At 37.4% G+C, this 24,580-nt stretch overlaps 1 protein-coding gene across 1 annotated transcript in view; it reads left to right on the forward strand.

Annotated features, from left to right (window-relative positions):
* CDS1 (CDP-diacylglycerol synthase 1) overlaps positions 1-24,580 on the forward strand; it is a 60,711-nt gene that overhangs the window by 28,815 nt on the left and 7,316 nt on the right. Inside the window, exons 5-12 of the mRNA XM_026509816.4 lie at positions 1,607-1,746; positions 14,124-14,182; positions 15,758-15,840; positions 17,129-17,216; positions 19,837-19,905; positions 20,645-20,797; positions 22,233-22,352; positions 24,422-24,525. Coding sequence (XP_026365601.1) covers positions 1,607-1,746; positions 14,124-14,182; positions 15,758-15,840; positions 17,129-17,216; positions 19,837-19,905; positions 20,645-20,797; positions 22,233-22,352; positions 24,422-24,525 — 816 coding nt within the window. The remainder of the gene's footprint in view (positions 1-1,606; positions 1,747-14,123; positions 14,183-15,757; positions 15,841-17,128; positions 17,217-19,836; positions 19,906-20,644; positions 20,798-22,232; positions 22,353-24,421; positions 24,526-24,580) is intronic.

Genomic DNA, 24,580 nt, shown 5'->3' on the forward strand with positions numbered 1-24,580 from the left:
CTTACAACTTTTCAGGTGTAATTCTTAAGTTATCAAGACCTTGACCGGGAAACATGACAATATGATTGTTCATAATTGACCTAACTGGCCATGCCTTTGAGTATAGTTATTCGATTAGTATCAGCCAGAGGGGCCGGTGTCTTAAGAAAACAAATGTATCACCTTTGGGGTTTAGAGTGGTCCAAAAATAGTTTCTTGGTTTTGGTGATAGCTAATTTGTCCTTATAGCAGGTTTTTCCACGAAGGGCAAAATTATGGGGAATGTTAGATAGAGTAAGCAGTTGGAGAGTAATTAAATGCTAACCCATGCAGGATTGATAGATTCTAAGTGTAGGGGGGAAAAGGCAGGTTGGGATGGGCTCCAGTGATTGTAGAAGTCTTTGTGGAGAAGGTGAGAAACAAACCAGCACTTGAACTAAAGACAAGTTTTGGATAGAGAGGAGTGTTCTGCCTTGGCGAAGCTGCACCCGTCAGGTTCTGGACAGGGGACCGCCGAGGCACGTGCCGCAGATGGAGAGATGTTCCTGGCTCTCCTGAGCACGATAGTGGGCAAAAAAGTTGGGCTGGTGGGCGAGAGGGGGCCTTGATAGCCTTACAGAGGGGTCAAAGACAGATTCCATTGTAGGAGAATAGAAAAGGGTAATGCAGCTGATAGAAATGAGAATACTTTACTTTGAAAACAGTGGAGTCTGATTCCATCCATGACAGCTCAAAGGGAAATCGCTCCTTTCCTCCGCTGCTCTCCTGGCCACCTGGGACTCTGCCCTTCAAAGAATGAGCACAGAGGAACTCTGAGGCAGTATTTCTCAGCCTTTTTTCCTGACTCACACAAGCTGCCATCAACGAAATGTCGTGGGTTCAACCTTTCCCTTGGCGGAAAGGGCATACCAGAGCTGGGGGGGGGGGGGGGGAGGCAGGTGATTTACACAGTTTTAAGAAGTTTCTCTCAGAGATGTTTACCTGCTGCTTGCTCCCACCCCCCACCATTACCTCTTAAGCATTACTGTGCCACTGGAGTCCATCTGGAACATGGAGGAGAGGGAGAAAGACACCAATATGCACAGGGCAGTGAGGAGAGAGGTCAGAGGTTGAATTACCTCTTCCTGCTTTCCCTGTTGATCTTCCTCAGGGCAGGTGGGAATTTGGCAAGGATCTCCACTATTAACAAGCTTTAGAGCTGTGAGTAGTTGGGAGCGAATTTTCATTATAAACAGTACTGAATGTGTGTGTGTGTGTGTGTGTGTGTGTGTGTGTGTGTGTAGTATTTTTTACATTGTTTCCCAATTATCTGTCTCTGGCATTAGACTTTGACCTAAGTAAAAAAAAAAAAAAAAAAAAAAAAGAAGAAGAAGAAGAAAGAAAAGAAAGCAAAAAGAAAGATTTTGACCTAAGTACAGGCATGAGCTATATTCAGTAAATTTTTGTTGACTGATACATTTGAAATTAAGTTCAAAAGCAGAAAACGTGTTTTGATGGAATATCCTGAACGTGTCTTTTGAATTTGGTTTTTGATCTTTGTGTCATCAAAATGTAAAGAATAGTTTCGTTGAGTCTGAGAGGGAAAAAGGCTTCAAGTATAAAAAAGCTAATTGTTTTTAAATTATAGGTACTTTCTACTGTGTGTAAACTACTTCTTCTACGGAGAGACTGTAGCTGATTATTTTGCTACATTTGTTCAAAGAGAAGAGCAACTTCAGTTCCTCATTCGCTATCATAGATTTATATCATTTGCCCTCTATCTGGCAGGTAAGGAAAATAGTCAGTATTGATACATAGCTAGTATATTTTACATCTTTATTTTTACTTACATGATTTAAATTCATAACACCCTTCATCTGTTACAGTTTAACCCAGCTTCTCTTTTTAATTGTCCCATATATAAAGGTGTTTCTCTCATTGTGGTTTTAAACTGCAGTTACTCCCTAATGTGACTAATAAAAGTACATACTTGTTTAATAGTCCACAGCTTTCAAATTTTCTTTGGAAACTGTAGTAAAGAAACTTTTAAATATATGGATTGATTGTTAACCAAGTATAATTTACAAAGAAATTTTTGCATATATATTGTTTTATTTGTACCTAGAAAATAGTGTTCCTATAGCCTTAATCAGGATATTTAGTTTTACTGACATGGTTTATTATATATTCTTTGTATACATTTATATATATATATATATATATATATATAAACTTATATAAATATATATACATATTTGTTTATAGTATACTTTATCATCTGTTTTTATGATTTCATTTTTAAAGATTGTATTTATTTTAGAGAGGGAGAGAGAGAGGGAGCGAGCAGGGGGAGGGACAGAGGGAGAGGGAGGGAGAGAATCTCAAGCAGACTCCCCACTGAGTGTGGAGCCCAACTCAAGGCTTGATCTCAGGACCCTGAGATCGTGACCTGAGCCGAAATCAAGAATCGGACACTTAACTGTCTGAGCCACCCAGGTGCCCCCACTATTTTTCATTTTAAAGGAGGATATGAACTTTGAGTTTTTACTTTAGCTCTTAATTGTTACTGTTTTAGATCCTAAGAGTTTTTCAATAAATAAATTCTTCTCCGTACAATTTTGGGGAAACTGAGCATGATATGGGTGACTCTTTTCCATTTCTCATTAAACTAGAAATACGCAGAGTGTATGGGAAGTACGTCAGGTCCTCTAGAATTATGTCGTTTTATTCAGTTGTTGTGTTCTTCATGGTGCTTCTGCTTTAATAAAGCCTTCTTCAGATCCTGGTCTCGATTTTGTTTCTGAATCTAGGAAGTCAGAAAGTGAAATACAGTCTGAAATGATAATAGTAATTTTCAGAGAATTATTTTTGGGGGTAGGGGGAATCTGTATTTTCTAAAGAGTTTTCCTCTTTTTACATTCAGGATTTTTTGTGTGTTTAGTCCAGTTTTCTGAGTTTGTTACAATATTTTTAAAAATTATTACTAAGGCATCTAAAGAAAGTATATTCTTGGGAAAAGACTGAAAGGTATTTCTATTCTTTGAAGGTCACAAGAAATTACTCATTTTAGGTAGTCATTCAGTTTTAAATTTGAATCATTTTAGAAGAATCATAGATTAATGATGACTGATAACAGCTAAAATTTGGAGAGAAAAACACGACACTAATTCTGTTTTTATCAAAGTACATTTGTGACATTTTTTTTTCTTGGTAGAAACTTTGAGTGGTTTACCACACTTACCAAGCTAACAGGTTTGATTTGCATTGTTAAATGTAAGGTAGATTTGGGGATGGATTGTTACTGTTACAAGAGAGAAGAATACAGTGCCTTCCCATTTATGTATAGACTGGCAAGACTGTATTGGTATTTTGAATTTTAAAAACAATTTTTAGCAAGAAAAGTGCCTATAATGGCTCCTGCTACTGAACCCAACAATTTTACATTATTTCATACGACCATTCTTGGAATTGCTGAATAACAGCATTAGGATTAGTGAAAATATAAATCATTGTAGCATTAATACATGTCCACTTAAAAAATCAGTTTTAAAACAAAATGTAAACAACAACCTGCACCTCACCACTTACAGATTTTTTCCCATTTTTTAAGCAATATGCTCATTTCTTAATTTATATTAGGTGTTACCTGTTGACTTCCTATTATAACTTTGTCTCTTCTCCACAGTTTGTTATTGTCGTTGTTGACATTGTTAAACAGATACCTAAAACATCACTTCCTGGAGCACGAAATAGTATCTGTGATTGCATTTCTGTTCTTACACAACTTTTTGCTTTTTCTGAACTTAGTAACTGCTTCACCTTCTCCTTTCCACATCCGTAAATTTCCATTTAGGAATCCTTCTTTTCTCTTCTGGGTCTATTCAAATGTGTATTGGTCGTTTTTTCCAATGTTCACAAAAATCAGTATATCAGTTTCTTTTTTACCTTGAGACCTCTGTCCTAGAAACTCTGTAGCCCTGTCACATTTGGACTGTCTGCTTGTAGCCCAGTGCCTCAGTGTCCTCCTGATTTGGCCACCTCGTTTCTTCTATCCCGCATCTTCCATTTCTGGGTCGACATCCTTGTTTTGTGGAAGCATGGCCTCCAGTAGTTTCCTGTGAAATGTGCTTGGAAGGTAAATGTTGTGTGTTCATACATTTCTAAAAATATTCTCGCAGTTGACTGCTTTGGCTAGGGCTTGCAATCATTATTAGTAGACTTTTACTTAGTACTCCAGTCTGGGAGCCTAGGCCCTACCTGGCCTTCCAATGAGTCTTTTCTGTTCAGTTTTCTCTAGAAAATACTACTAGTCCCTGTTTTCTCAGCTCTGCTAAAAGTTATCCTGTTCTCCAGCTTCCAATTTTGCAGCCATGTCTCTTCTGTTTTCCTTGACATTTCTTCAGTTTTCTTCACTCTGTGAGTTTTCACCTTAATTTCTTTCTTTCTCTTTTTTTTCAAGTAGTCTCCACACCCGGCCTGGGACTTGAACTCACAGCCCCAAGATCAAGATTCACATGCACTACCGACTGAGCCAGCCAGGCATCCCCTTAATTTCATTTAACGTGAATTTAGTGGACTGCCGGGATTGAATAGAATGAATGCATGTAATCAACCTGCATTTGAAGGCGGAAATCCTTAACTAGTTTTGCTGTTTTTTCCTTGGCTTAAAACAGTGTATTGTTTCTCTCCTGATCCCGTGGATTGGCTTGGCTTCACCGGGCAGCTCTGACTTAGGGCCTCTCTTACGACTGCGGTCGGACGGAGGTAGTGCTGAATGTCTGAGGTGGCTCGCTCACGGCCGCAGCCCGTGCTGGCTGCTGGCTCCAACAGCACGTCTGGCCCCTCCTTGGGGCTTGGATGTCTTAGAGCACCAGGGCTGGTTCTGAACAGAAGTGTGCCAAAAGCCAAGTGCTTCAACAGTCCTTAGGTGGGTTGTGTTTTTTTGTTTTAACTAGATTTTAAAAACAAACATCTCATACATGCCCATAGTAGAAATTTGGACTAAAATGGAGTATTCAGTGAAATCCCCCACCTGCCTCAGAGCTTTATTTATAATCTCCAGGGCCTGGCCACTACTATTGCAGAAAGTTTGAGTATTCAAGCTTACATATTTATATCTTCTCCACCCTTGTTTTTTAAAAATATACAAATGAGAACGGACTATTCTGTATCTGTTTTTTCCCCACTTAATGCCGTTTATGGATGATTTTATATCAGCACATCTAAAGCTCATTTTTTCATAGCTGCAGTTACATCTTTATTGATTTGAGTATAGCAATACTGGAGGTAGAATGTGAGGAAATAAGGTGACTGCTATTTCCTTTTCTTACTTTCCCTTTGGGATTTGCTGCAACGAATATTTGAGAATAACTTCCCCATTGAGTGGGTAAAGACAATGGAATTTATTTTCTTTGTTTTATTTTACATGTGATATATGCGCTAAATTTTAGGAATTGTTTGCTTCATACACTAAACTTTCTGACTCTGTTTTTCCAAAGTAAAATCAATATTTCTTCTTTTTTTCTGACTAATTTCTGCCATAGAAATAGCTTACCACTTGGTATTTTAGGCTGTTGGAATCATAAATGCTCATTCCCAGTCATCCCCATGTCATTTTTAAGCAAACATATGAGTGCTTTCCAAATGCTAGGTACCATGAGTGGTGTTGAGGACAGAGAGGGAAACAAGGGTGATAGCATGCCTTCCGGGGTCTTGGAACTGGTGGGACATGAGTTCCCTCGTGCACTGCTGAAATGTGAACAAGGACCTGTAAGTACATGCAGGGTCAGGAGGACTCTGCTCTGTTGGAGACCATAGAAGGCCTTGGAAAGGGGTGGTAGGTGTCACGAAAAGTTAAGAACAAGCAGGATTTGCTAGGTGGATGGTGGGAAGGGGCATTCCACACAGAGGAAGCAGCTGTGCAAGCCTCGGAAATGAGAGAGGATTCCATGTTCAGGGCTGGGAGCACGCACTAAAGCTTGGAAAGGGGGGCAGGAGCACATCTTGAGAAGCCTTACGTGTCATGGGAAGGGTTTGGATTTTATCCCTAAGAAACCGCGGGGGGATTTTGAGTTAAGAGATGGTATAACTAGATCTGTAGTGAAGTGAAGGATGAGTTGGGAGATGAGCAGACAGGAAGCTGCTGCTGTAGCTTATGCTAAATACGAGGAGGGCCTGAGCCACTGAGGTTTGTATTTAATGCTAAGAGGGTGGGTTATACATTAAAAAATAAAGATATTGTGGGTTGATCTTAGAAACCAGCTGCTCTTTATGACAGTCTATGAAAAATTGCTTTTGTGTCCCACATTATTGGCTTAAAATGTACTTTTTGTTGAGATAATCATGTATTTACATGTAGTTGTAGGAACTGCCAAGGGTATCCCTTATGCACTTGGCCAGTTTCCAGCAATGGTGATATTTTGCAGAACCACAGTACAGTATCACACAGGCTATTGGCACGATTAGAGTCCTGCGAACGTAGTTTCCTGACGCAAGCTTCCTAGGAGCTACTGGGTTAAATGATGAAGCATCTAATAGAAAGCATGCATAGTATTTTGTATCTGTTATCATTTTACATGTGGCCTAAATGTGGTCCTGTGAGACCATAAACAACCTTCGTCGTGTCTTTTATTTTTTTAATACCCAGCGCCTCGTGCCAGGCCTGGCATTTAGGTTCCCGGTACGTACTTGTCGGATGAACGGGCGAGAGGCTGAGAACACGCACATTCACACACAGTGCTTCTCAGAGATACTTTCCCAGCTTCAGTGTTTTGTTTGCTGAGTCTTGAGGCCTTACTGGTGATTCCTGAAGTGGTTAACAACATTCATGGGCTTAGTCTAGCAGGTGGAATTTGACTTTAGAACAGGAGTGAGGACAAAGTGTGCTGTGTTGACACATGTATACCTTTCTCTCAAATTACGCTGTGAAAATCTTTGGAATTGTTTTGTAAAACAATATTCAAAGAGTCCTTCAGAATTTTAGTTCTGCAGTGGTCAGGTGACTTTTGGAAGGTGTAGGTCTTAGCAGATTTAAACAGCAGAGACAGCCCAAGCTATTTCATTGATACAGAATTTTATTTTATTTTTTTTAAAGATTTTATTTATTTATTCGACAGAGATAGAGACAGCCAGCGAGAGAGGGAACACAAGCAGGGGGAGTGGGAGAGGAAGAAGCAGGCTCATAGCGGAGGAGCCTGATGTGGGGCTCGATCCCATAACGCTGGGATCATGCCCTGAGCCGAAGGCAGACGCTCAACCGCTGTGCCACCCAGGCGCCCCCGATACAGAATTTTATTAAAATAGAATGTAGTTTATCTCCAGGTCTGACCCCCTCACCATGGCCCATGAGACTAAATGACTTGTCTAATATCATACAGAACGACTCACTGACAAAGACCCAGAAAGTCATTCTGACATTTAGATAATTTTGTTGTAAAATGAATTTGCCTGATGGCGAAGAGAAAATCAATGAGACTGAAAATAATAAGGCAAACATTTTCTCTAGAGTCTAGATACGTTTTTAAAAGATCTTGGTGATTTGGACTTGAGGCTCTTTGAACCAGAGCAGCCATGTAATTACAAATGAGTAGTGTTGAGTGAATAAGCTTAAGATGTGTGACTCTTAATATCATCACCTTACCATCTCTTTAGCTGACCAGTGATATGCATGTTAGTGTGTATGCATGGCTATTTTGATTTTTGTTAAAAACCCTTAAGGTGGGACACCTGGGTGGCTCAGTTGGTTAAGCATCTGCCTTTGGCTAAGGTCATGATCTCAGGGTCCTGGGATCGAGTCCCACACTGGGCTCTTGTTCAGTGGGGAGCCTGCTTCTCCCTCTCCCTCTGCCTGCCACTCCCCCTGCTTGTGCTCTCTGACAAATAAATAAAATCCTTAGAAAAAATAAAAAAACCATTAAGGAGAAGGTATGACTTGAATACTTTGAATTTGAGAAAATCAGTGGATATATAAAATTAAATTTAGCTAAAATTAATTCATAATTAAGAATTTTTTCCCCAAACATCCTGGATATTATCTCAAAGGATATTGATGAAATCTTTAGAAAGATGTTACAAATAACTGTTCACAGAGGACTGTACCTCCAGAACCACTTAGTTTTGGAGTGAAGACTATTAGAATCTGTGCACTATGCCAGTGTTGTTCTACACTTTATTATTTAAAAATTTTTTTTTATTGTGTTCAGTTAGCCAGCATATAGTACATCATTAGTTTTTGATGTAGTGTTCAATGATTCATCAGTTGCGTGTAACACCCAGTGCTCATCACCACACATGCCCTCCTTAATACCCATCACCTGGCTACCCCATCCCCCCCAAGCACCTCCCTTCTGTAACCCTCAGTTTGGTTCCCGGAGTCTAGAGTCTCTCATGGTTTGTCTCCTTCTCTGATTTCTTCCCATTCAGTTTTCCCTCCCTTCCCTTGTGGTCCTCTGCGCTATTCCTTATGTTCCACATATGAGTGAAATCATATGATAATTGTCTTTCTCTGCTTGACTTATTTCACTTAGCATAATACTCCCTCCAGTTCCATCCATGTGGATGCAAATGGTGGGTATTCATCCTTTCTGATGGCTGAGTAATATTCCATTGTATATATGGACCACATCTTCTTTATCCATTCATCTGTTGAAGGGCATCTCAGCTCCTTCCATAGTTTGGTTATTGTGTACATTGCTGCTATGAACATTGGGGTACATGTGCCCTTTCTTGTCACTATGTCTGTATCTTTGGGGTAAATACCCAGTAGGGCAGTTGCTGCATCGTAGGGTAGCTCTGTTTTCAACTTTTTGAGGAATCTCCATATTGTTTTTCCAGAATGGCTGCACCAGCTTGCATTCCCACCAACAGTGTAGGAGGGTCCCCCTTTCTCTGCATTCTTGCCAACATCTGTTGTTCCCTATCCTGTTAATTTTAGCCATTCTGACTGATGTGAGGTGTATCTCATTGTGGTTTCGATTTGTATTTCCCTGATGCTGAGCGATATTGAACATTTTTTCATGTGTCTGTTGACCATTTGGATGTCTTCTTTGGCGAAATGTCTGTTCATGTCTTTTGCCCATTTCTTGATTGGATTATTTGTTCTTTAGGCATTGACTAAGTTCTTTACAGATTTTGGATACTAGCCCTTTATCTGCTAGGACATTTGTAAATATCTTCTCCCATTCTGTCAGTTGTCTTTTGGTTTTGTCAACTGTTTCCTGCATTTCCCTGATGATTAGTGATGTTGAGCATCTTTTCATATTTACCTACTGTATGTCTTCTTTGGAAAAATGTGTATTCAGGTCCTCACCCATTTTTAAACTAGATTGTTTGCTTTTTTGGTGTTGAGTTATAGAAGTTCTTTATGTATTTTGGATATTCATCCCTTATTGGATATATCATTTACAAATATCTTCTCCCATTTAGTCAGTTGCCTTTTGTTTTGTTGACGGTTTCCTTTGCTGTAGAAAAGCTTTTAATTTTGAGGTATTCCCAATAGTTTATTTTAGCTTTTGTTTCCCTTGCCTTAGGAGACACATCTAGAAAAATGTTGATGTGGCTGATATCAGAAAAATTACTGCCTGTGCTCTCTTCTCAGATTTTTATGGTTTTGGGTCTCACATTTAGGTCTTAAATCCATTTTGAGTTTACTTTTGTGTATGGCGTTAAGAAGTGGTCCAGTTTCTTTTGTCTGTAGCTATCCAGTTTTTCCAGCACCATTTATTGAAGAGACTGTCTTTCTCATTTTACATTCTTGCCTCCTTTGTCATAGATTAATTGACCATATAATCATGGGTTTATTTATGGGGTCTCTATTCTGTTCCATTGATCTATGTGTCTGTTTTTGTGTTTGTACCATACTGTTTTGATTACTAGAGTTTTGTGGTATATCTTGAAACCCAGGAGCCTGATATCTTCAGCTTCCTCCTTGTCCCCCAAGATTGCTTTGGCTATTTGGGATCTTTTGAGGTTCCATACAAATTATTTGTTCTAGTTCTGTGAAAAATCTTGTGGGTATTTGATAGGAATTGCATTGAATCTGTAGATTGCTTTGGGTAATATGAACAATTTAACAATACTATTATGATCCTTGAGCATGGAATATCTTTCCATTTGTTTGTGTCATCTTCAGTCTTTTTTCATTAATGTTTTTTTGTTTTCAGAGTCCAGGTCTTTCACCTCTTTCGTTAAGTTTATTCCTAGGTATTATTCTTTCTGGTGCAATTGTAAATGGTGTTGGTTTCTTAATTTCTCTTTCTGCTACCTCATTATTAGTGTGTAGAAACACTACTGATTTCTAGGTATTAATTTTGTATCCTGTAACTTTACTGAATTCATTTATTACATCTAATAGTTATTTGGTGGAGTCTTTAGAATTTTCTATGTGTCATGTCCTCATCAGTTTTAACTTTTACCAATATGGATGCCTTTTATTTTTCTTGTCTGATTGCTGTGGCTTAGACTTCCAGTACTATGTTGAGTAAAAGTGAGGAGAGTGGACATCCTTGTCTTGTTCTTAATCTTAGAGGAAAAGCTCTCAGTTTTTCATCATTGAGTATGATATTAGCTGTGGTTTGTGTGTGTGTGTGTGTGTGTGTGTGTGTGTGTGAGTGTATGTGTATAAATACATACTCTAACCTCACTTTGTTGAGAGTTTTCTTTTTTTAATCATGAATGATGTTGCCTTTTGTGAAATGCTTTGCAACTATCGAGATGATCATATGATTTTTATACTTCATTTTGTTGATGATGGTGTATCACACTGGTTGATTTGTTGATATTGAATCATGCTTGCATTCCCGGAATAAATCCCACTTGAGCCTGGTGAATGATCTTTTTAGTGTATGGTTGTATATGGTTTGCTAATATTTTGCTGAGGAGTTTTACATCTGTGTTCAGGAATTTTGGCCTGTAGTTTTTTTGGGGTTTTTTTTTTTTGTTTTGTTGTTGTTGTTTTGTTTTGTTTTGGTTTTTGTTTTTTTGTGGTATCTTTGTCTGGTTTTAGTATCAGGGTAATGCTGGCTTTGTAGAATATATTTAGAAGTTTTCCTTCTATTTTAAGGAGAATAAATGTTAATTATTTTCTAAATGTTTGGTAGAATTGACCTCTGAATCCATCTAGTCCAGGACTTTAATTTTTTGGTGGTTTTTGATTATTGATTCAGTTTCTTTACTTGTAGTCAGTTTCTTCAGATTTTCTATTTCTTCCGGATTTAATTATAGATTACATTTTTAGACATTTATCCATTTCTTCTAGATTGTTCAATTTGTTGGCATATAATTTTTCATAGTAGTTTCTTATAATCTTTTGTATTTGTGTGGTTTTAGTTATTACTGCTCTCTTATTTCTCATCTTATTTGGGTCTTTTCTTGATGAGTCCGGCTAAGGGTTTATCAATTTTGTTTATCTTTTCAAAGAACCAGCTCTTGGTTTCACTGATATTTTTTTCCTACTGTGTTTTTTCATTTCTATGTCATTTATTTCTGCTCTGAGCTTTATTATTTCCTTTTTTTCTACTGACCTTGGGTTTTGCTTTTCTTTTTCTACTTCCTTGAGGTGTAAGGTTAGGTTTTTTATTTGAGCTCTTCTTTCTTGAGGGGGGCCTCTATCACTGCTTTCACTGTGTTCCCAAGATTTTAGATCATTGGGTTTTCATTTTCATTTTTCTCAATGTATTTTTTTTTGTTTCTTCTTTGATTTATTTTGGCCCATTAATTGTTAGGATCATATTGTTTAGCCTCCATGTGTTTGTGGTTCCATTTTTTTCCTTCTGATTTATTTCTGCTTTCATACCATTGTGATTGGAAAAGATACATGGTATGATTTCAGTCTTCTTAAATTTATTGAGGCTTGTTTTGTGGCCTAATATGTCATCTCTTCTGGAGCGTGTTCCATGTGCACTTGAATGTGTATTCTGTTGTTTTATTTTTTTTATTATTTATTTATTTTTAAAAGTTTATTTATTTCTAATCTCTACACCTAATGTGGGGCTTGAACTCACAACCCTGAGATCAAGAGTCACATGCTCTGCCAACTGAGCCAGCCAGGCATCCCTATTCTGCTGTTTTTAGATGGAATGTTCTGTTTGTATCTGTTATGTCCATCTGGTCCCATGTGTCATTCAAAGACACTCTTTCTTTTGCTGATTTTCTGCCTGGATGATCTATCCATTGATGAAAGTGGTATGTTAAAGTCCTCTTAATATTATTGTATTACCGTCAGTTTCTCTATGCCCATTAATATTTAGTTTCAGCATTTAGGTGCTCCAGTGTTGGGTGGATAGTTGTTTACAATTGTTATATCTTCTTGTTGGATTGACCCCTTTATCATTATGTAAAGCCCTTCTTTGTCTCTCATTATAGTCTTTATTCTAAAGTCTACTTTTAAAGTATTGCTACTCTGCTTTCCCCCCCCTACTTTCATTTCCACGGTAAATGCATTGTCATCTCTTTACTTTCAGTCTTTATGTGTCTTTAGATCTGAGGTGAGTCTCTTGTAAGCAGCACGTAGATGGGTCTTGTTTCTTTATCCATTCTGCTATCATATATCTTTCGATTGGAGCATTTAGGCCATTTACATTTAAAGTAATTATTGATAGCTATTGCCATTTTGTTATTTGTTTCCTGGTTGTTTTTGTAGTTCTTCTCTGTTCCTTCTTTTGCTCTCTTTCTTTGTGATTGATGAGTTTCTATAGTCTTATGTTTGGTGTTCTCTCTTTTTATTTTTTGTTTATCTATTATAGGTTTTAGGTTTGTGGTTACTATGAGATTCATATATGACATCCTAAGTAAATAGCAGTCTACATCAATTTAATAGTCATTTAAGATCAAACACATTCTTATTTAAAAAAAAAAAACAGAAAAAGAAAAAAAATACCTTTTTCTCCCCCCCTTTTTTACTCTCGTCTCCATGTTTTATGTATATGTGATCATATTTTACATCTTTTTTTTTAAAAAGATTTTATTTATTTGAGAGAGAGCGTGTGCATGAGAAAGCATGAATGGGGGGGAGGGGGAGAGGGAGTAGCAGACTCCCCGCTGAGCAGGGAGCCCAACGCAGGGCTTGATCCCACAACCCTGAGATGATGAGCTGAACCAAAGGCAGACGCTTAACCGACTAAGCCACCCAGGCACCCCTACATCCTTTTTCTTTTTTAAAGACTTATTTGTGGGACACCTGGGTGGCTCAGTCAATTGAGTGTCTGCCTTTGGCTCAGGTTGTGATCCCAGGGCCTGGGATCGAGTCCCACATTGGGCTGTTTGCTCAGGGGGGAGCCTGCTTCTCTGTCTGCCTGCCGCTCCCCCTGCTTGTGTTCTCTCTGTCTCTCTCTAACAAATAAGTAAATAAAATCTTAAAAAAAAAAAAAACTTATTTGAGAGAGAGAGGGCGTGAGCAGGGGGAGGGGCAAAGGGAGAAGGAGAGAGAATCTTAGGCTCTACACTCTACGTGGAGCCTGATGTGGGGCTTGATCTCACAACCCTGAGATCATGACCTGAGCCAAAATCAAGAGTCCGAGGCTTAACTGAGCCACCCAGGTGCCCCACATCTTTTTATTCATAATTTTCTTATGTCTACTTATGGCCATTTCTTTTCTACTTAAAGAAGTCCCTTTAACTCTTCTTGTAAGACTCCTTTCTCTTTTGTCTGAGAAACTCTTTATCTTTCCTTCAAATTTAAATGATTACCTTGCCAGGTCGAGTATTGTTGGCTGTAGGTTTTTTCCTTTCAGCACTTTGAATATGGCATGCCAAATGCCACTCCATTCTGGCCTGCAAAGTTCCTGCTGAAAAATCAGCTGATAGTCTTAGAGATTTTCCCTTGTAGGTAACTTTTTGTTTCTCTCTTATCAAATAACTTTCATTCAGCTGAAATTCAGGATCTGTTTTTGTATGTGCACGTATTTGCAAGGGACTAATTCACTTAATTAATGCAGGGAATGTTTACTGAATTTATACCATGGAATATATTAGGCATTTTGGAGAATACAAGATTATTTCACTCAAGAAACTTTTATTTAAAATGTTTATTATGAGTTGGAGAGGTGGCCTATGAGTAAATGCTGAAGTATAACTCGGAGCGGTACAGAAAATGGGCTTTTTTGAGCTCAGCGAATCTTGTATTTTGTAACAAATTGCACAACAAGCACATGTTTTTTGTTCTTAAACAGGTTTCTGCATGTTTGTGCTGAGCTTGGTGAAGAAACATTATCGTCTGCAGTTTTATATGGTCTGTATTAACCATAACTACATATAATAAAAACGTGCTTACTTCTATTTTATTTTTTTTTTCTATAGTGAGATCTAATCTGCTAGTTGATGTTTTCCCTAAATATGAGGGGTATTTCAATTTTGGATGACTATTAAATACAAAAGGTTTAAGTTGGACAATTTTTGAAGATTTAAACATTTTAACTGGTTTCAAAGTGTCTACCATATTTTTCTATGGAAATTGTTTATTTGTCCTTAGCCTGAGCATAAAGAGAACAGAACATATATTTTCTTGGTAGCTATGGTCAGTCACACAGTTAATTGCATAATTCTTTTTGCCCTAAGGTGTTTAATGCAGTTTATCATTGAACTGTGTTTAGTATTTTATGAAATTTATCACTGTGTATAATGAACTTTTCTTATTTTCTTAAAAGGTAGCCATATTATAAGATTGTAAAATGGAAAATGTAGTATTTAGATCTGTGCATTCATGTGTTAGTAAGGCTTGTCTTGGATTTGGATCTATGTCCTGTTCTTTATGCTTTGCTTTTCTCCATTGAGACAGTCTGCTGAGCACCATCACTGGGAAATTGTAGTATTTCTTATATTTCTAATTTTGGGGGATCTGAGAGGAGAGTAAAATTATCCATGAAAATCTGGAAACCATCAAGACAAGTTAGAAATAATGGAATCTCCTATGAAAATATAAATGGTGCCTATTGGGAAAAAAATCATTTATGCATTTTGAAGCAACCAAGATAAAAGAGAGTTGGATCTTTATGCAGATAAAAACAAAACAGAACAACTAATATATTATTTGCCAAAATGGGAAATAGGTTTATTATGAACAAATCCAAATCTTAAGAATTTTGAACATTTTACAAATTCCAGTCAAAATTATGAGACAAATATATAGAAACGTTGGGTTTTTTTTTTTTTTTTCTCATTCACAGTCTACTCATACTGGTGATGCTAAAAGAATTACTAAAGTGGCATCTCCCAGGCTAGATGGACTTGATGAAACACACAAGTTTGAAATTCTGAAATTGAATACTGTCATTGAACAGTACTGTAAAGATCAACTTTCAAGTATGGAAAGTGGTGTTCAAGGGTAACTGGTCCCTGCTGGTTTGAATTATTTGAAGATAGAAATAACTCTTTATGGGAAAAAGTTACCATAATGAACTCTGAACGAATAGCTTTTAGCATTTTAATGCAGAATGCAGCCAGAGTAAAATGGTCCTCTCTAAATGCTGTAACAACACCAAAACTTTCTCATTATCATTTTAAACTAATGATTCAAGGTTATTGTATATTTTTTATATGTTTTTAAATTCAGTCGTCTTTCTCAGTATTGTTAGCATTCCATCTGTATAGAAATTAAGATTACTTTGTTAAATGTCTTCATGGTTTTAAGGTTCCAGTAGGCACCAAAATGACTATAATTTACTAACCACATTTATTTTGTACATCCCTATCTTACAAAATTTGACCAAAAGTCATGCTAGAAATTTGTGTTTCAAAATTGCTATTGCTCCAGGGCTGCACTGATCAGCTGTGTTCACTAATTATTGTGTTGTTGGGCTATTAACAGTTCGCATGGACTCATGTCACTTTACTGATAACAGTTACTCAGTCACATCTTGTCATCCAAAATCTGTTTGAAGGCATGATATGGTAAGGGGACGGCGTTATGCTGCTTTGTATTTATGTCCTAGCCTTTTTAAAGCTCTTTCACACTGGACAGTGTCTTGTAGATTTCTACTAAAATGTACTTTGTTTTTGCTCTATTTCACTAAAATATCTTACTGAGTTTTGCTTAGTATTTGACAACTGAAGACAAACACTTTGTTAAACAACTTGAAAACCCTTTTTTGGGTTCCAAATAAAATGCAGGAAGTCCTCATAAAAGCTCCAAAAATTAATTACATTTTCAGGTGTTACTACACCTTAATGTGGCTTTTTACAAAACATACGTAGACTTTAAAAAGAGTATATTGTTTTTGTGGAATGCAAAAGAACATGAAAGGTTGCTTGTTAGCAAACTGTGTGCTGGCAGTGTATTTTCTCTGGGTGAAAGTTGGGTAGGTTCTGCTCTGCCTCTATACAGGAGTGGGTGTCCAGATTTCAGATGGAATTCCTTACTGTCTAGCAGTGCCTTGAAGATTGAGAAAGCATTTTTATTAGTTTAAAATTATAAAAATTATTCGTTAAAGATCAGAGTGGAGAAAAACAATTTAAGAAATCTGACCATATTATCCCCACATTCTTTTTAACCCATTAATTAAAATCTTTTATAGTTGGTAGGTTTTGTCAAAACCCTTCACAGCTTTATGTTTTTTTTTTTTTAATAACAAGTTGTGTGTGTGTGTGTGTATGTGTAAAACAGAATCATTTTAAGATTGTCTTCCATATGCAAACTTTCAATTGATAGGGAACAGTTACTGAAATTAGTAGGTTCTGTACAATTAGTAGGGTTTAATGTAACTATAGGCTAAGGTAGAAATAAAATTGATAGTTATTCCTGAAAAGAATTTGTATTAAGAGCTTGGTATAAATTTATGAGATTATATTGTCTAAACAAATGACTCATTTCCATTTTGAAAGACTGCTTTTTTAAATTCCTTGTGCTGTTATAACTTGTTCCTCATAAAACTGAAATTTGAAAGTCCATAGCTATAGAAATGGATTGCTTAATATTAAAATTAATTTTTTAATATTTTCCTTAGCAATATTCTCCTGGTATGTTGGTTTATTTATAGGTTTTGCTCTGCTGAATTGCATTAAGCAGATCTGGGCAAATTTACTTGATATTTATCATTTCTACTAATGTTTTGGCAAATGTTATGTTCTGGATGAGGCTGCAGTATAATCCAAAGGGTTACTGCATTGGTTCATTATGAGTCATAACCTGTATAAATGTTTGCCACTTAATAATAAGGACTTTTTTTCTGATTTCTTTAAGGTTCCTTGTTCCAATATCAAGTGTTATCTGCAATGACATAACTGCTTACCTTTTTGGATTTTTTTTTGGGAGGACTCCATTAATTAAGGTAATGGAACAACATCTCAAGCAAGCCATTACCATAACCTTAAAGATGAGCCACTGGAGAAAATTTCCAACAATTCGGTGCTGTTGCACATGTTTATCTGTGAGGTGCTTTGATTTTCCCATAGCCGTATTTAACAGCCACAGTGTAGGGGCAATGAGCCATATTTCCCAGGGATTCCATCTAGATTCTTCATGAGATAGTCTCTTGGCTCCTCAATAAGGACCTGACTCCATCCGTTATCCTCCATCTTGTGAAGGCTCATTTCATTTTTCTGCTGCTTTCTTTCCATTAGGTACAGTGCAAGTCTTCTTTCTTCCATTCTCTCGCAGCCCTGCAAACAAGCCTTTCCTAGACTCTGCTCTCCCCCAAGCCATTTCATCTATCACCTCCTTTACCAGATGTTTTGAAAGTGTGCACTTACCCATCTTCACAGACTCATGTCCATTCATAAAACTTTTACACCCAAACTCATTTCAAAAAAACCCCTGAGGCCCTACAATAAAATAGTGGTAATGCAAGTAATAAGTGAAAGTTAAGATAAGGGAAAGAAAATACATATGAGCAGACCATGTTATTTTGCCTTTGATTTGGTTCTACTCACAGTCAGTGGAGGCAAAGAAGGAAAAAAGTTATACAGTTCTCATTTTGGGGAAGAGAGAAACCAATTCCTCATGGAAAAACAGATTTTTTACTAGAACTGATTAAAAAAAAACTTTTTATGTTGGGGCTTTAGATTCAATTCACTCCATTCACGTATTGGGCAAAGTGTTTAATAATATTCCCACAAATATGTTAATTGGTTATTTTGATGTTACTATATGAAGGCAGTTTGGAGGGATGGAGACAGTTGTACAGATACAAAGCCTATTTGATCAGAATGATACAAGAGTAGCATAAGTGTTTCCAGAGGAAAGCATGGACTGCTTCTCTTTCAGGAAAATCTTCCATAAATTCTTCCCCTCCAGTCTGAGCTGTAGGGATACTGGCAAGCAAGCCATATATATATATATAAGCATTTCTAAAGCTGTTTCAGCATAAGAGCAAGTGATTGAATATTCAAGGCTTCTATACCAGATGAGAAGTTTTTGGCTCAGGAAGCCTTCAAAGAGGCTGTTACGGTTGTAGAAGAATGTTACTGTCTGATTTTGAACATAGACTTCTAGTGGGATCTACCGTCTAGATTAGTTGTATAATGTACCCGTATGTAATTAAACAAGTTAACCCCTAAATCAATTTGATATAGATCAATTTAATTTGATGCTACCTTTATTTTTTTTTAAGATTTATATATATTTGAGAAAGAGAGAAAACACAAGTTGGGGGGAGGGGCAGATGAAGGGAGAGAGAATCCCCAAGCAGACTCCCTTGCTGAGCACAGAGCCTGACACTGGGCTCAAGCCCAGGAGCCTGAGATCATTACCTGTGCCGAAATCAAGCGCCAGATGCCCAACACACAGCCACACAGGTGCCTGATAAATCATCTTTAAAATAATCAACAGGCGCTTTTGAATTTGAGTCAACTCCTACTTCGTGACAGTAATACTGAATTATCTTAGGAAATGGTGTATATCAGTGTCTTCTCTGTGGCAGAATTGTTAACAGATTTGTCAAGAAACTGTTTCTGTCAACACTTTTGCCTTTGGGCTTTATGGACATCATTAGGACAAGATATCTATAAAGAGATCATGTAGCTTATTTAGCCTGTCACCTATTTCTGTCTGCATAAACTTCTGTCTGATATTTATTTGGCTTCTGTCCACACCCAGCCACTGAAAGGGTCATCATGGAGGTCATCAGTGATCTCCTGATGACCAGATCCCCCGTATATCAATCCTTATCTTATAGGGCACCTCAGGCAGTTAGCGCTGTCCACTCCCAAATCTTTTCCTCCTGCCCCTGCATCACTGATTTCCAAACTTTCCTCCAGATATCTCTGCCTGAATGCCCCATTGACTGAGAAACAATAGCCGGAATCTGAAACAGTATCTATTCTTAGAAGCACAACATGTTCCTTTCTTCATGGAGACAGACATAGATTGTGACCAAAGGGAGAAGGATATGTGAATACTTGTGGAGCAAATACTGTATCTGGAGTGTTTTGCCATTTCAGAAAGAGGTCTGTTGTATGCATGGCATTTTTGGGAATATACGAAAATCTGGTGTGCTGCAATGTCCGTGTTTTGTTATACTCATTCTATTTTTTTGTCAGTAGTAAGTCAATACAGACCAAATGCACTTGGAATGAGTACATCGTATCCTTACTGCAAGAACTACACTATTGTGGGGGTTTGTATAAGCATAAAAGTCATGGGACAATGATTTCAATCTAGAGTTGATCATTCTTTGAGAGAGAAAAAAAATAAGTTGAGGTTATACAGAAACAGATATATTCAGAGTATGTCAAATGTTTGAGGGTCTAATATGTTAGATATTACTAGAGAAATTTGCACAAATAAATCAGGATCATGGAATGAAGGAAAAAGTGTTGCAGAACCATTCCAATAAGAAAAAAATAGAGATATACAAGGTATTGTGGGAATTCACTGAAGAGAGTTTGCATATGTATTTGTGTGTTTTGTGAGTGCAGTAGTAACTCTTTAATTTATCTGGACTTTTTTAGTTGTCTCCTAAAAAGACTTGGGAAGGATTCATTGGCGGTTTCTTTTCCACAGTCGTGTTTGGATTCATTGTGAGTTTTGCTGGGAGTTTTATTTATATTTTGAAAAATGATGGCAAGTTTTATTAATCTGTTCTAAACCTAAAAAACTGAGTCACAAAATGTTAATAATGTATTTATTGAAACCCACTAACCAGAACCAATTCTGTACCCCAGTAGCTCTGATCATGGTCTCACATCTGGATTACCTGGGGATCTGATACAAAATCTGTGTCCCAGCTCTATCCCAAATCAGTTAACTCCCCCAGCTGATTCTAATGTACAGCCGGGCTTGGGACCCATTGCCGTGCTGTTGTGTTTTGGTAGTTTCCAACAGTTGTTCTGCCTTAAGGGGGACACAGGTGCTGGGGACAAGTAGCGGCTTTGAGTAAAGCAGAGAATGCAAATGATGTTGAAGTACTCTGCCTCCTTAACCCATACCGGCTAATTGACTTAGGGGGTGCTGTTGTGAGCCCAACTTGCGGAAAAAGTTTGTTAAAAATAATTGACATTTACTTTTAGCTATGCATAACAGATAATGTTTTAAAAATTAGTGTACAGTTACGGAATTTAGGTTTTTATTAAAAGAGGTGAGAATCAAAGGTACAATAAAATGGCTGGATAAAAGATAAGTATATAAAAATGTTAGTTTAATTTTTGAAGAGTCTAATGAAAAGAGATAGATTTTATTTATTTATTTATTTATTTATTTATTTATTTATATAATTTTTCCCCCATTCAATGTTTCATGGACTCTTGCTTTGTTATTCAGGCTGCCTACGTGTTATCCAAATACCAATACTTCGTCTGCCCAGTGGAATACCGAAGTGATGTAAACTCCTTTGTTACAGAATGTGAACCCTCCGAACTTTTCAAGCTTCAGAGTTATTCACTTCCTCCGTTTTTAAAGACAGTGTTGAGACAGGTAAGATAAACATGGTTAAGGATCCTGTATCCCAAAGGTTAAGGTTCATTTAAAAGTAGGACTAAACTTTTTACAAGAAATCAATTTCTACAGAATTTTTAACTCTATGATACAGAAGTGGTATCACTGTCTGCTTAGCCTCAATAATATTTTCTGTCCCCTTGTGATTTCCCTTTCTTGAACATAAAATGAATATTACTATCACAAACGAGTTGTCTGTTAGGAATTTACCTACCTAGTGGTTTGGATGATCACTGATGGTAATTTATCTTGTATTTGTTTTGAAAACATTTTTCAGTATTCCGTAGATTTCTACCAATCAAATGGGTTACAATGAACTTCACTTGTAACTGGTAGGCACTGACTCAATTTAAAGCTTAATTAAATCAACAGCTCAAAGAATCCTTGATTTTTAGGGGACCTTTAATAGTACAGAAAGCTGCTCCTTCTAAAGTGTCAATTTGGCACGCTGTTGCCATTCAAAGGCAGTGTTGAGGTCTCTCACTGAAGCATGTTGACATGCTGTCCATTAGAACCCTGCTGATCTATGCCATCAAGACCGGGAGGTGGTTGGTCCGTGTGTGTGTGTGTGTGTGTGTGTGTGTGTGTGTGTATCAACTATTTTTAAAGTCTGTAATTTTTGAGGAACAGGTTAATCAACAATTTCTCTCTCTGAGTGAGCAATACATCGAATCCAAGAATTTTTTTCAACGTCCAAGCCATCTGTTATCTGCTATAAAACTTTTTGATCCTACCAATCTTTGATTAGGGGTAAGGCCTTTGCTTTGAGAACAGGTCCAAAGATTGGTGTTCTGAATGATCTTTCTAAAGCCGTACCTATTTATGCACTGACTACAAATCGTAGTCAGTTTATTTAAAGTGGAGCAAGAACCAAGAATTTAAAAAAATAATTTGCCTGCAGAATTCTTCTTAATTTGTATTATCTCCTCCCCAAATCTTTTATGACTGTCTTGCTGATGCGCAATTTGGTGGTCTTCTTTAAAACAACTTAAAGACAAACTTTTCCCTCATTTTGTCATATAAAATCAAAGTAAAATAAAATACAACAGTTATGATTATAAAGTTCTACTGGTAAGAAATTCAGAAATTAACTCAGCTGATTCTTAGTGTAAGTCTACAACTCAAGTGTTGTAGACGTTTCTAGATGAACTAGAGTATCTTGCCAACTGCAAGATTTTGGGGTGCCCGGTGCTGTCAGTATGCTTAGGGAATGGAAAGTGCTAGCTAAGTAGAGGATGGGAATGAGAGCTTACAACATATTCTTCTCCCGTGATCTTGAAAGTTTATGAAGTTAACAAAAATGTAGTATAATGGTTTGACTTATTATTTGTATATCATGGTTCTTAGTTTAGGTGGCATGCTCAAATACAGTTTCAATGCAGTTAAATCCCTTCCCCCTTTATTTTCTCTTTAGGAAACAGTGAGTTTGTATCCTTTCCAGATACACAGCATTGCTCTTTCCACATTTGCATCTTTGATTGGCCCTTTTGGAGGCTTCTTTGCCAGTGGATTCAAAAGAGCTTTCAAAATCAAGGTGTGTGTTTAGAATCTTTGTTACACTAATAGAGAATATGATTAGAGAATATAATACAGTTGTAATTTGGTTCTCTCTTGGTCTCCCACATTAAGCCTCTGGGCAAAAACTTTTATATCCTGTTTGTTTCAGCCTCACAGAAATGCTTCCTGGCTGACTTGAATATATTCTCTCTCATTAAATTTTGGACATGCCATGTTAATACATTTTAAAGTGTTACGTCAGCCTCATTTATAGAATTGGAATATGTCACTTAATGTTGGGACAAGCACAGAATCTTGGTCCTTCAAGTGCTTATCTAAAAATCCAGCTATGAATTGTCTGAAGTTTACTTGTTGTGCCATAGTCTCACTTGAAGAGATAAGGAAGGAGAGCCTTTGGATATAACCATCTGTCTACTAGATCTGGGGTCAGTAAACTCTTTCTATAAAGAGAGAAATCATTTATTAATCATGTTGCAACTACTCAACTCTGAACTCTGCCACCGTACTGCAAAGCCTTGTGGGCAATATGTCAATGAATGGACCTGACCGGGTTTTAATAAAACTTTATTTACAAAAACAGGCAGTGGATTAGACTCGGACTATGGGACATAGTTTGCTGATCTCTCTTCCAGATACTTAAAATTATCCCTATATTTCGTTTAATTTGGATTCTCATAAAGTCACATATATTTACCCTGTAATCCCCGCTGTCCTCACATGCCTTCACTAGGACTGAATGTTGTGCCGTTGGGCGTCAGAGAGTGGCCCTGAAGGTGGGGTGAACAGGGCAGCCTTCTCTGGAGGAGGTGCATTTGAGCAGAGGTCTGAGAAAAGGAGAATGAGTCCTACAGAAATCAAAGGCAGAGAGTTCCAGCGAGTGCAAAGGAGAGGAGGGACTTAGCCTGTTTGAAGGGGAGTGAGAACAGGGTGACTGTGGTAGAGAGGCGGCAATCAGACTGCAGAAATTGGTGGGGCCAGATCCCACGGGGCCGCAGAAGCCAGGGAAATAAACAAATGAACTTGGTGAGGACTTAAAATGGGGAAGATACTATGTTAGGTGGAATGCAGTGTGCGGAAGCGTATTAGATGTCCCTGTTCTCGAGATGCTCGCCACCTAGTAGGGAAGACAACGTGTGTCCGCAACGAACCACAGCAACAGCTGCGCCTGAAGACTGTGCTGTCAAGGCTGCAGACAGCAGAATGGAATGGAGTTACTGTGGCTCCCTTGTTGCTTCAGAGAGTAGGGAAGAGAAGGAAGGAAACGTGTTGGCAAAAAGTAACGGAAGAATTTTTCAATAATTGTTTGAAACAGAAATGTTACGTTTAGAACGGTATTTTCTTTAGTGGTGTCTAATGCAAGCTTTCTTCTTGAATGATAGATCATTTTGCATGTCTGAAATGAAGGTATAATAGCTGTTGCATTTCGGTGTTTTTAGGTGGCCTGCGTACACTAGACGAGCAGTCCGTCATTTCCGTATATTTAGCATCCAGACACGTGGCTATGTCTACAGAGTCCACCTGAGAGACTTACTAACCATTCCCCCCGCTTGGCCATTTAATGGACTAACGTGTCCCACATGATCTATTTTGATTCTCTTTTACCCCAATACTTAAAGAAGAATATATATTGTAGTAGCAAAATATTTCAGAGTAGAAACCATTAGGATAAACATGAGTTAGAACTCGCTGTACATCTGTCAACACTACTAAAAAGAGCGCCCCAAATAATTTCTGGTTAAACAGAAAAGTAAGCTAGAACAATATTAGGTTGATAATAGCCCATAGTGCTTTTGATTTAGAAAAAGCTTTATTAACTAAAAAAAGTTGGTGCTAGACTTAATTAATATTTAACTAGTGTTACTTGGATGCTTTTGGTCAATTTGGTAATCATTCTAATGAGGGTACATATTTGAAAGATATGTTTTTAACTTATGAGACACATTTTAGTAAGTCTGTATTTAGTGAGGAAATCCAGTAGTAAAGTATTTTCCTTAGAGCCTCTGATGCCAAGAGACATTTACAGGTAGGAGTTTTATAGCAGGTGATTTTTTGAACATTTACTTATATGTCTGTTTGTTTCTGAAGGATTTTGCAAACACCATTCCTGGACATGGCGGGATAATGGACAGATTTGATTGTCAGTATTTGATGGCAACTTTTGTGCACGTGTACATCACGAGTTTTATAAGGTACTTTTAGATTTTTAAAAAATGTTTTATTAGATGACTTCTTGGAGTTCTCATT

The sequence above is a fragment of the Ursus arctos genome, unplaced genomic scaffold (genome assembly GCF_023065955.2).
Source record: "Ursus arctos isolate Adak ecotype North America unplaced genomic scaffold, UrsArc2.0 scaffold_9, whole genome shotgun sequence".
In the NCBI taxonomy this organism is placed as follows: domain Eukaryota; kingdom Metazoa; phylum Chordata; class Mammalia; order Carnivora; family Ursidae; genus Ursus; species Ursus arctos.